The sequence below is a fragment of the Nannochloropsis gaditana genome (genome assembly GCF_000240725.1).
Source record: "Nannochloropsis gaditana CCMP526 unplaced genomic scaffold scaffold876, whole genome shotgun sequence".
NCBI classification, from domain to species: domain Eukaryota; class Eustigmatophyceae; order Eustigmatales; family Monodopsidaceae; genus Microchloropsis; species Microchloropsis gaditana.
In genome coordinates this window covers 1-10728 of record NW_005803077.1, presented here as the reverse complement: position 1 = coordinate 10728, position 10728 = coordinate 1, and the positions used below count along the sequence as shown (strand labels likewise).

The following is a 10728-nucleotide window of genomic DNA, read 5'->3' as shown; positions in this document are numbered from 1 at the left end:
CAACGTGTTCAGTCGCATCATGTTCCGCCAGAAGCTGGCACAGAGGTCCAGTTCCTCCATTCAATCCCTCTTTGTCGAAAGAAAAATGGATAAATTCGATGCCTCTTTCGTCTAGTATTGCTTGAAGCAGTAGTATTTGAACCTTTCAAAAGCAAGACGTGGTCAGAATGTTGAGACTACGGATGCGATCAGAAAGCTTGACGTGGACTAAGATAAGAGAATGTTGTTCATCACTTTGTTTCGTTTCGATTGACCGCAAGCTCCCGCTCTCCCCAATTACCTACGTAAATGTAAAGATCCATCATTATTTCTTCCTATTTCTGATCCGCTCACCTGCCCTCATCGACAGCTCATAGACCTGATTCGACGTCCTCATTCCCCTAACTCCTTCCATATACCTTCCCTCATATCACCTTGATACGTCGTAATCCTGCTTATCATATTGTATGCACACGTAGTCGCACCGATCATACATAAATATCGCGCGGGGAAGACTGATAATGCTCATCACGGCCGGGATCTAGGAAGATCGAGAAACCCTCAAGGACTCTTTCATCAAGAAAGCAGTTTCCTTTTCCTCTGATATTGGTATCATGCTCCGTTTTCCAACCACCACGCCGCTAATATCTCATACCACCAGCACGAGAATATTCTCATTCCTTGCGGAGGCGGTACGCGTTGGACAGGATATCTCCTACCCCAGCCATCGCTACCCAACCAGACTCTCATTGCTTTGTTCCCGAAGCAACTTGCACTCCGTTCGACGCGGAGGGTTGGCGAGGAGGAATCACATAGCCTTCAGGCTTTTGAAGTTTCCCCATCTCGATCCCTTCCACGACGGCCTCCTCCAGCTCCTCGACTTCCCCCGGCAGTGCCGGCTCGATGGCATCAGCATCCTCCACGTATGCCAGAGACTCGTGCGGAGTGTCGTCCACCAAAAACTTGGTCCACAGCAAACCGACAAAGGCGATGCAGCTACAAATAATGAAGACGGCTCGCACGCCCTTGTCCAACAGGTGCTGGTGATCGTCGCCGCACACGCCACCGGGGCAGAACATATTCGTGACCTTCAGAAAAGCGGCACCGCCGACGGCAGCTCCAGCTTTACCGGATGCAGCGGAGAGTCCGTGGCAGGTGGCACGGGCCGCGGTGGGGAAAATCTCGGCGGGAATGACGAAAGTGGTAAGGTTGGGACCAAAGTCATCGAAGAAGAAGGTGAGGGCGTACAGGAAAACGAAAAGGCCTGTCAAGCCTTTGAGCTCTCGGTAAAAGATGGCCATGATGGCGAAAATAATCATCTCGCCCGTGAAACCGATCATCTGCAAACGCTTGCGTCCGATGCTTTCCATGAACAGCACACCGCAAACATACCCGGGCATGGCCATGAGTTGGATGAAGAGGTTGGTCAACGCGTTGCCCTGAAGGGTCTTGTTCGCGCCACCCATCGCTTCTGTCACGTCCGCCGAAAACAAGGAGTTGCCGTAGAACACCACGTCGAGGATAAACCAGGCACCTGCCGTGCCCAACAATTTGAGTCGGTTGTCCCACACCGCCATCATAATCCCGTACAGTCGCTCCGAGGGAGGCGTCTTCTCGCCCACGTCTTCCATAAAGGTCTCCGACTCCGGGATCCATCGGAAACGGAAACATGCCATCATAGGAATAGCTCCGAAGAGGATCGAGAAGCGCCATTGCCAGTTGGTGTCCGTGATCACATGCACCGAGAAAAGGATGACGATTCCACACAAAACACGGCCGACACCTTGCATAGAAAACACAGCGGCCAAATTGCGACCGCGATGCGCCGCCGAGGATCCCTCCGACGTCACGGTGGAAGCCATGGGGTACTCTCCTCCCACACCCACGCCCATGAAGAAGCGGAAAAGCATCAACTGTTGCCAAATATTCAAGCCCATCATTCGAGGCTGCGCGGCAGCTTGAAGGATGGTACCGATAATGGTAAGCGCGGCGGTTGAGATGAACGTCCACTTTCGGCCGATGATATCACCGCACACACCGAACAAGATCTGTCCCGTTAAGGCACCCACCACCGTCATCAATGAAACCTGCAATTATTCAGCATTGATGAGAAAAAATCAGGTTATCTCTGTAGACTGCAATGCCACCAAAAGAAGGGCTTCGTTGCATCTTCACACCCTCGGAAAGCATGGAGTCCTACTCGTATGCATGGGAAGTCCAAACGCGTGCTTTTCTCGATAAAAAAGGTGAGGACGTACCGTCGACTGGATATCGGGAGTTAGAGGTACCCCGTAGTCATTTTGCCGCATCATTTGAAGCGCGAGGTTGATCACAAAAATGTCTGATTTTATTGAGGATTGACAGGCAAAATTTGTTTTGTGGGTATCAAGGCAATAAAAAGGAAACGTATGCCGTACAATTTTTTAATGCGCTCTACATGCGCTTAAGCTCTGTAAAAGAAAATATCTTACCGTAGCTGTCTGCCAGGAAACCAGCACCGGCGATCAAAATCCGACCGGATCGACGCATCACGCTCTTGGCCCGGTGGAAGTGGTGGTGAGCGGCGTGATAGTGCGAGAGCCGCTCCACCGCCTCTTCAGGCGTGGGTTTCTGATGAAGCTTCGATCCATACCGCTTCATGGACGACGAGGTGTTCATGGAGGGATTCGTCGATGACATGGTGGCAAGTTCTAGACGCCTTACTGGAAAGTCCTGAAAGTGAGGTGAGAGGAGAGCTGTGAGCGTCCAAGACAGGAGAATCCATACTTGCGGGCATTGTACACAGTAAGTCATTCATGGTCCTCGATACAGCACTCTCGCAACAGCTGTATTCTCAAGAATGAATCCAAGGGTATAGCGAGACCAATGGTAGCCACAACCGACACCTTAAAGAATCTTGGCGTGCGCACCAGTAGTTCACGGTTATCTGGTGGGCTGAGTTAAATGCCTCGAGGAGACAGAATCCCAGAGCCTCTAATTAAATTGCATAGTCGCACAACTTTCTCGCTACCTGCTTCCCTCGTCCAGAATCTTTGGAGAGAGCGCGGGGAAAAGCCTGTAGTCACCTGCAAGATGCGGATGCCGCGAAGCTTCTATTTCAGCCCATCAAAAATCAAGGGGACGTGAAATTATCAATCTTCAGAGTCCTTACAATGCGCTGCTTAATCACCGCATACCGGAAGGCCCGCTTCCATTCGTATCTCGTCCCCTCATTTCCTGGCACCTCTGCGACCGAGGGTGTCCGTTTCCCAAAAGGGAACCTCCCGGCATTTTTCGTCAAACCCCGAGGAGCCCTACTATCCCTGCCCCAGCCCCCGCCCGACCCCTAACCCTCGAGACCCTCCACTTTCGCGCGTGTTCAACCTCACGGTCTTCATTTTTCCACTCTTTTCGTAGGCTATGGTGTGAGATGTCAATGGAGGCGAGAAAAGTCCATGTTGGAGCTGTTGGCCTTTCTCAATTGCCCAAAAAGATGAAGCGGCCGCGTGAAGAGGTGGGCTCTCATCAACTTACTGCCTTCCAGCCAACTCCCTCGCGGCGGCAGCACCAAAACGCACGCCAGCAGTTGCCCATCTGGCGACAGAAAACTTACGTTGTCGAGACTGTGCGGCGACATGCCAGTGTTGTTCTCGTGGGCGAGACTGGCAGTGGAAAGAGTACTCAGGTACCTCAGTTTTTGCTCGATGCTGGTTTTTGCGCTGGCATCGTCGAGGCTCAAGGTAGCACACCATCGCCGATCCGGGCACGCAAACTGATAGCATGTACTCAACCACGACGCGTGGCGGCCATTACTGTGGCTGGGCGGGTAGCCGAAGAGATGGGTTGTGCGTTAGGCCAAGCCGTCGGCTATGCGGTTCGCTTCGACGACAAGACCGGCCCGCGCACTGTCATCAAGTACATGACCGACGGTGTGCTTTTACGAGAAGCCATGACTGACCCACTTTTAACGCGGTACGCTGTTATTATCCTGGATGAAGCTCACGAACGGTCGTTGCAGACGGATATCTTGTTTGGGTTGATCCGGCGTGCGCAGCGAGAACGCGAGGATCTGCGCGTAGTGGTGATGTCAGCTACCCTGGATGTGGAGGTGTTCCGGCGATTTTTTGAGACTGGAGGGAGAAAAGAAGAGAAGGCATTGATCAAAAGGCACGGAGAAAACGGGAAGCATGAGAAAGGAAAGCTTTCGCGCGAAGGCCAGGCGTCCACGGTAGGCGTCGTGCGGATCGAGGGCCGACAGTACGGCGTGGAGGTGTACTACTGCGAGGAGGCACAAGAGGATTCCATCGACGCAGCTTGTCTGGCCGTCCTTCAAATCCACGAGAGCGAGCCCCTCCCCGGGGACATTTTGGTGTTCCTCTCCGGTCAGGAAGACATCGAGGCCCTTGCCGAGCTTCTGTCGGAGAGCGCCGGAACCGATACTTCTATCGGCAAGACAGGGCTATGCATGGAAATTTGCCCTCTCTACTCAGCGTTAGCCCCGGAGGAACAAGCCAAGGCCTTTCATCCTCCCAAGGGCCCCGCGAAGAGCACCCGAAAAGTCATACTGGCCACGAACATCGCCGAGACCTCGGTTACGATCAACGGTATCCGACACGTTGTTGACACGGGCTGGGTTAAGGTTCGACGCTACGTGCCTTCCACCGGACTCGACAGCCTCAAGACCACACAGATTGCCCGAGCTCAGGCTCAGCAACGGACAGGCCGGGCCGGCCGGGAGGCGCCTGGGAAGTGTTATCGCCTCTTTACCGAGTCCGCCTTCGAACGTCTGGACGCCGTGCCCCAGCCAGAGATTCAGCGGGTAAACCTCACGCAGGTCGTGCTGCAACTCCTGGCCATGGGTGTGGACGACCCTCAGCATTTCGACTACCTGTCTCCCCCCTCAGCTACGGCCTTGGCCCGGGCCTTTGAGACCTTACTCGCCCTGGGCTGCATCGCAGAGGGAGGCTTGTCACCTGGAGGGAACGTTGATGGTACACGCATTTTAATCCCAGAAAAGGACGACAGACAGGCTGTGGAGGCCCAGGCGGACCAGAAGCCATCGGGCCCTGCCAAGTCGCGCCCGGTAATCACCCCGCACGGCCGTCGAGTGGCCTCCCTGCCCCTAGACCCCGTCTACGCACACTTCGTCCTCCGCGCCAGCGAACTCGGCTGCCTCTTTGAGGCGTTGACTGCCGTTTCCATGCTGTCAGCGGAGAACGTCCTTTACATGCCCTCCCCACACGGAGGCCCTGATGCAGCTGAGCAACGAAACCGCGCCACGACTGCTCATCGCGCGTTGGCAGCCTACGATGGAGATGTTCCTACTCTGGTGCACATTTATGAGCGGTGGGTGGCGGCGAAGAAGGGAAATCGATGGTGCTGGGATCATTTCGTGAACGCGCGGGCCATGAAAAAGGCCGACGAGGTGCGGGAGCAATTGCTGCTTCTGGTCCGTCGCCTGGGCTTAGACCCTTCCCAGTCCTGCGGGAACGAGCGGCAGATCTTTCTCCGGAGTCTGGCTGCGGGACTGTTTTTGAACGTCGCACGGCGCCAGCCCGCTACCTCCCCCGCCCTGGGCAAATATTGCTACAAGATGCTGGCGAACGGGCGGGAGGCGGCCATTCACCCTTCCAGTGTCCTGCACGCCCGGAATCCGGCCCCCCAGTGCGTCGTCTTTACGGAGGTCTTGACAACCAGTCGTCCTTACATTCGCGGCGTCAGCATCGTGGACCCTGCTGATTTGCAGGAACTGGTGCCGCAATTTTTTGGGCGGGCATGAGGGGAAGAGAGAGGGCAAAGCAAGAGGGTGAGGCTTGACGTCGAGTCCAGGGAGAGGAATGCCGAGTAAGATGGGCATTGGCAGGTTGAAGCTATCCTTGATTGTGAGGAAATGCTGTGTCTTATTTTAGAGGCCGAGTGGCTTTCCGGAGCAAGAACAAAGTAAAGCCCGTGCGACGCCCTTCTTTTACGTCGAAGGACATGCGACATGTCCCCTTTAAATCGCGACAAGCCGCAACAGTCGACTTCTGTTTCGTTCTTTGTGGTATCATCATGTAGAGTACTTCCAATATGTCACCTGCTCCCGCTTTCTTCTCGTCCAGGCTCAGCTTTGCGCGTCGATTATGATCCCGGATACATCAGTTTCTTAAAGATCGCTACCTCCTCCACCCCACCATAGGCCACTCCACACTTGAATTCTAGACCCATAATGGGTAAGTCCAATATCGAGATGGGCTCCGGGTGCTCCCCATTGGGCCCGGGCGCTGTGCAAGAAGCGGCGCCTGCACACTCCATAACCAAGGCAATGGGTGCCGCCTCGTACAGTAGGCGAAGCTTGGCCTTCGCAGCCGCCGAGACAACGTTTGTCACAACCCCTTTGCCTTTAATGAGGACATGGTACACGTCGGGAACCAATCCCCCCGTATATCGCAAGGTGTAACGTTCTGCGATCCAGAAATCAACAAGCTGCTTGTAGGCTGCATTGTCCGCGGTGGCCCGCAAGTTCCCAGGCGCAAAGATTTTCCCCGCCGGCGCCACCCGCAAGTTCTCGTGGATCATCTCCCATGTGCTGTCATGCTGCAGCATGAGCTGGACAGTACGTGGGCCGGCGGCAGCTTGGGGTAAAGCGATGACCAGCGTTACCCGCGGCCCGTACACGGTCAGGATTGACGAGACCTGCTCCCTCCCCGTGCGTCCCAAGAGGCCCCTTCCCGGCCAGACGCCGAATATGGAACCCACTGAAAAATTCGTGTCGATGATGCTGCTTCCGTCCAAGGGATCAAAAGACACGGAGAAGCCTTCCCCGGGGGCAGCTTTAGGTGCCCCCAGGTCTTCCTCTGTCGGGGTCTCCTCGCTGCTGGCAATGTGCACCAACCCACACGCTCGGAGCTCCTCGAAAACAATCTCGTTTGTGACCACGTCCAGGTGCAGCTGTTCGTCTCCGAATGTGTTTTCAATGCCGCTTTTCGTGTGAGCGTCTCCTGTCCGTAGGGTGTCTGCTATGCGTTTTGAGGCTCGTGCAACAGCTCCCAAAAGTTGCTCTAAATCAGCAGGAAGATCTGGCATAACCTGACGCAGTGCAGGGAGACATAGAGCCGTGACAGGCTCTGGCATCACTTTTGTCGAAGAGGGCGCCTGTACGGGTACCCTATGAATGGGGCGGGGCGTTCGATGTAATGCAGGGGGGGCAATATCGTGGAGGGAAATAACCGTGCGGAATGCGAGAAGCAACAAAGGTCCCCGAAGGAAATTACAAGAGAGGTCACTGTGCTAGTGAGTGCGTGTCTTGGCCTTGTCGAAGCATTGCCAGGTGCATCCATTGCAACTTGCACATGTGCAGATCGGTAAACGTGCGTATCTCCCCCCTGGCCGGCGGGCGTTCAAGCCTTCGATAGGGAGAGGAGGTTGAAACGACTTCGGAAAACGAGAGTTTACGGCCTCCGATTATCGTAAAGAGATTTAAAGACTGTGGTTTGGCCACAACAGCAATCATAGTCATGTCTCAAAGTTATTGGGGCCCTCTTGAGCGTACTCCCCCCCATGAACATTTGAAACTTTTCATGTCCTTTTGAAACTGATAGTTATTGACTTTGAATGTAGTTTTCTTTGAGAAACAAAGCCCTTCCCTTAAACGGGGTTCAGAGACAGTCTTTCTTCGTATTCGCGCTCTTTGAACTCTCATCGCGACGTTTCTAGCGTCCTGGAACGTGACGCCGGTCGTCTCATGCGATTTTTTGGTTGCAGGCGGTCTTCGTACCACACAGAACCTCTGATAATTGAGGAAAAATGTTCGAAAGGAAAATAGGGACCTAAATTAAAACGGTACTGACTAAACGAGGGCGGTCCCTCCCGTTGGAGCGCAAGTCGTTCCTTCTAGGTGTACATGCTTTAAAGTTGCTAGCCCATAAATGACACCTTCACATTCTTCACCTGCTAGACCTATTGAGAGTTCGCGCTCTCTAAAAGTCTATCTAGAAGCGCCTTCCAGCCTGACGTTTCCTCCAGAATCGATTGAGTAAGGCTGCCTCTCCCACCGTCAAGATCGCGCCTGCAAAGCCAAGCACCAGACCGACCAAAAAGGAGTGCCGCCGCTGGAAGATAAACGTCCTGGTTCGTCCTTGCAAAACCAGGGCGTCGCCCCCTAGAGCACCTCCAGCCTCCCGTTGGGCTTGCACCCGCTTTGCGCACCAGGATAGAGCGCCTTGAGCAGTTGTCTCCACGTGCATGGTGTCGTCAGGGGTGGCATACAGGATTTTATCCCGGGCTGCCCGCGCCACCTGCTGGATAATGCCGTCGTAAAAGCCATCCACATTGACGAGGGTGATGGGGATTTTCCCGAAACCCACAGAATTGTGGCAGGCCACCTAGAGGAAGGGGTTGTTGGCGGAAAAGTGAGCTGTCGGCGTCGAAAGCGTGCGGGCGGAGGCTCGCGTTCGAGGAGGTCCCAACAGGGGGAAGGTGGTCAGGGTGACTGAGAGGACCCTTGTCCCGCCTGCCATGTACCAGCCAGTGAGGATGAATCTTAGGTGCCCACAACGTGTAGGAGCAGACGCGCCATCGTAAGCACTTTCCTTTCGAGACTCAGAGCAAAAAACTCACTTCTACTCTTTCCAAGCACGCGCAACCCATCCCCCTACTTTCCTCCCTACCTCCATTAATTCGTCCCACGTCCCTGTCCCGCCGGGCAAGACTATCACACAGTCACAGGTCTCCCACAACAAACGCTTCCGTTCCTGCAGATTGTTGCCCTGGGCGATCACGAGCTCGTCCACGTCCTCGAACTCCATCTTGTCTATCACCCACTTTCCGTGGATGACCGTCTTGATCTTTTGTGGGAAAGGCATGCGGAAGAGGGATTGGAGACGATCAATCGACTTAAGACAGTTGAATTGGGTCGGTGAAAAGAAATTTAAGTTAAATTGTTGCGCCCGGTCAGCGACTGGACTTTGCAGTCACACACTTGCTCAAACGACAATACTACGCTCGCACAAAAAAAATACCTTGCCTCCACCGGCCCGCGCCCCCTCATTCAAGGCACCCATACACCCGTTTTTGCCTCCGCCATTGATGCAGAGGTACTGCGCCTTGGCTATCTCCTCCCCCAACTCACGTGCCACCTAAAGTAAGGAAGGCAGGTGGTAGGCCATTGGTGAGAAAGCCTGATGAACCCCAATTAACAAATTATGAACTTTTACCTTGAGATATGGCTCCGGTGTAAGTGAGCTTGAGGATGCAAAGACGCAGACTCGCATTTCGAAAAACGGGAAACGATGTTAGAAAATGCGGGGTAAGAATGCAGGCGTATACCCCTATGAGTATGAGGGTGGGGGAGAAGACGAATCGCGTGAGACACGTTACCCCGACCAAGTCAGAATCAAACGTCAAAGGGCCCAGAATGTGGCCATATCCTTAGGAAAACGTGTGAAGATCCCCATTTTGTGCTTCCGGTCATGTGTGAGTCGTTGGTGATGATTTAGCCATGGTAAAAGGAGGAGAGGAGGTACCCAGGAGGGGAGGTCGCTGAGCTTGGTAGATTGTGCCGTCATTTGGTCTGCTTTGTGAGCTCATGATCCTTTCATGCCCGCTCAATCTACACAGACATTAGCTGGCCTACCGTGATACCGTTTCGTAGCCTGTCTTCCCCATCGGGGGGGCTGGTTTGTCCTCATCAAGGTACCGCATGGACCAACCGTCCCTTCCGCCAGCAGCCCGTGCCCCGTGCTCGTGTCTGGAGCAAAAGCTCGTTTTGTACGATACGCTACAGCATCCTGATGCCATACGATGGGCGGCGGACGGGCGCCTGGCTGTCTTGCTCGCAAATCAGGTGGAGATATGTCAATACGTTGGAGAAGAGGTGGAGCCTTATTTCCGGTATCGGATCATTCTGCCGGGGGGCAGGCAACAAGGCGATCGAGTGCCCGTGGATGTGGGTGTCATGAAGGCAGACGGCATGTACCAAGACCGGGATGCAATGGTGTACGTGCTGGGACGCAGCAGCGCGGAGGCAGCGAGCGGTGATGATCTGTCCCCAATGTTTTGTGGGCTCGATTGGTCTCCTCGGGCCTGTGCCTGGGAGGGTGGTTGCCTGCTTGCGACGCTGAGCACGGACGCACGTGTAGAGGTGTGGGAGCCGCCAAGGTCGACGCGGGCGTGCAGCTGGGTGCGCGCAGAGGACGTGACGGATGTCTGGGCCTGCTACTTAAAGCGCCACGGTTACTTGGCACCCGGCATGAAGCACAACAAAGTGCTGCATGCGCTCCTCCGGGGTGCAGAAGAGGAGGAGAGGAGGGAGGGAGGATCGATGAGGGACCCCCAGAAGTGGGCGGCACGGCAGCACATGGTGGCGGTCGAGGCCCTGGCATGGGCCAAAGTGCAAGGGCGGGGCCGCCCTGGGCCTCGCGGGCAGGACGGGGAGGACGGAGGCGGCGGAAAGAAGGGGGGGGAAGGGAGCTTCAGAGAAATAGAGTGCGCACTGCTGGCCACGGGGGGTCCGCGCGTGTTGACTGTGTGGGGATTCTGGGACCAAGGGGAGGGGAAGTCCTACGGGCTGAATTGGGAGGGGGAGGAGGGAGGGAAGGAGGGGGGACCCGCCCCGTTGCTTGTGACGGACGTCGTTGCGGACATATCGCAGGTGGCCTGGATGGCACCGAATCGCTGGCGAGGGGAAGCGGAGGCGCGGGGGGAGGGAGGGATGCTGCTGGCTGTTGGCACGGCCTTGGGTTCTGTCCACTTGCTGCTTGTGGTCCGCAATTTTTTGGGCGGGCATGAGGG

The 10728-nt window shown here is 55.2% G+C and overlaps 4 protein-coding genes across 4 annotated transcripts; 1 reads left to right on the top strand and 3 right to left on the bottom strand.

Moving 5' to 3' along the window:
* Nucleotides 1-208: 208 nt before the first annotated feature.
* NGA_0445801 (uncharacterized protein) lies at nucleotides 209-2694 on the bottom strand. The gene is made up of 3 exons (XM_005853464.1): nucleotides 2451-2694; nucleotides 2238-2320; nucleotides 209-2066 (listed from the first exon to the last, which is right to left on the bottom strand). Exons 1-3 carry the CDS (start codon nucleotides 2656-2658, stop codon nucleotides 726-728), a joined length of 1632 nt encoding a protein of 543 aa, XP_005853526.1. The 5' UTR covers nucleotides 2659-2694; the 3' UTR covers nucleotides 209-725.
* Nucleotides 2695-3451: 757 nt separating this feature from the next.
* NGA_0446101 (deah (asp-glu-ala-his) box polypeptide 35) lies at nucleotides 3452-5737 on the top strand (the record flags this gene model as incomplete). Its single annotated transcript, XM_005853467.1, has 1 exon — nucleotides 3452-5737. The coding sequence occupies one exon, from the start codon at nucleotides 3452-3454 to the stop codon at nucleotides 5735-5737; it is 2286 nt and encodes a 761-aa protein (XP_005853529.1).
* Nucleotides 5738-6078: 341 nt separating this feature from the next.
* Nucleotides 6079-7071, bottom strand: NGA_0445900 (sedoheptulose-bisphosphatase; the record flags this gene model as incomplete). The annotated part of the gene is made up of 1 exon (XM_005853465.1): nucleotides 6079-7071. The coding sequence occupies one exon, from the start codon at nucleotides 7069-7071 to the stop codon at nucleotides 6079-6081; it is 993 nt and encodes a 330-aa protein (XP_005853527.1).
* Nucleotides 7072-7770: 699 nt separating this feature from the next.
* On the bottom strand, nucleotides 7771-9220 carry NGA_0446000 (lysine decarboxylase-like protein). The gene is made up of 4 exons (XM_005853466.1): nucleotides 9153-9220; nucleotides 8958-9074; nucleotides 8607-8783; nucleotides 7771-8321 (listed from the first exon to the last, which is right to left on the bottom strand). The coding sequence occupies exons 1-4, from the start codon at nucleotides 9207-9209 to the stop codon at nucleotides 7929-7931; spliced, it is 744 nt and encodes a 247-aa protein (XP_005853528.1). The 5' UTR covers nucleotides 9210-9220; the 3' UTR covers nucleotides 7771-7928.
* Between the last annotated feature and the right edge of the window lie 1508 nt (nucleotides 9221-10728).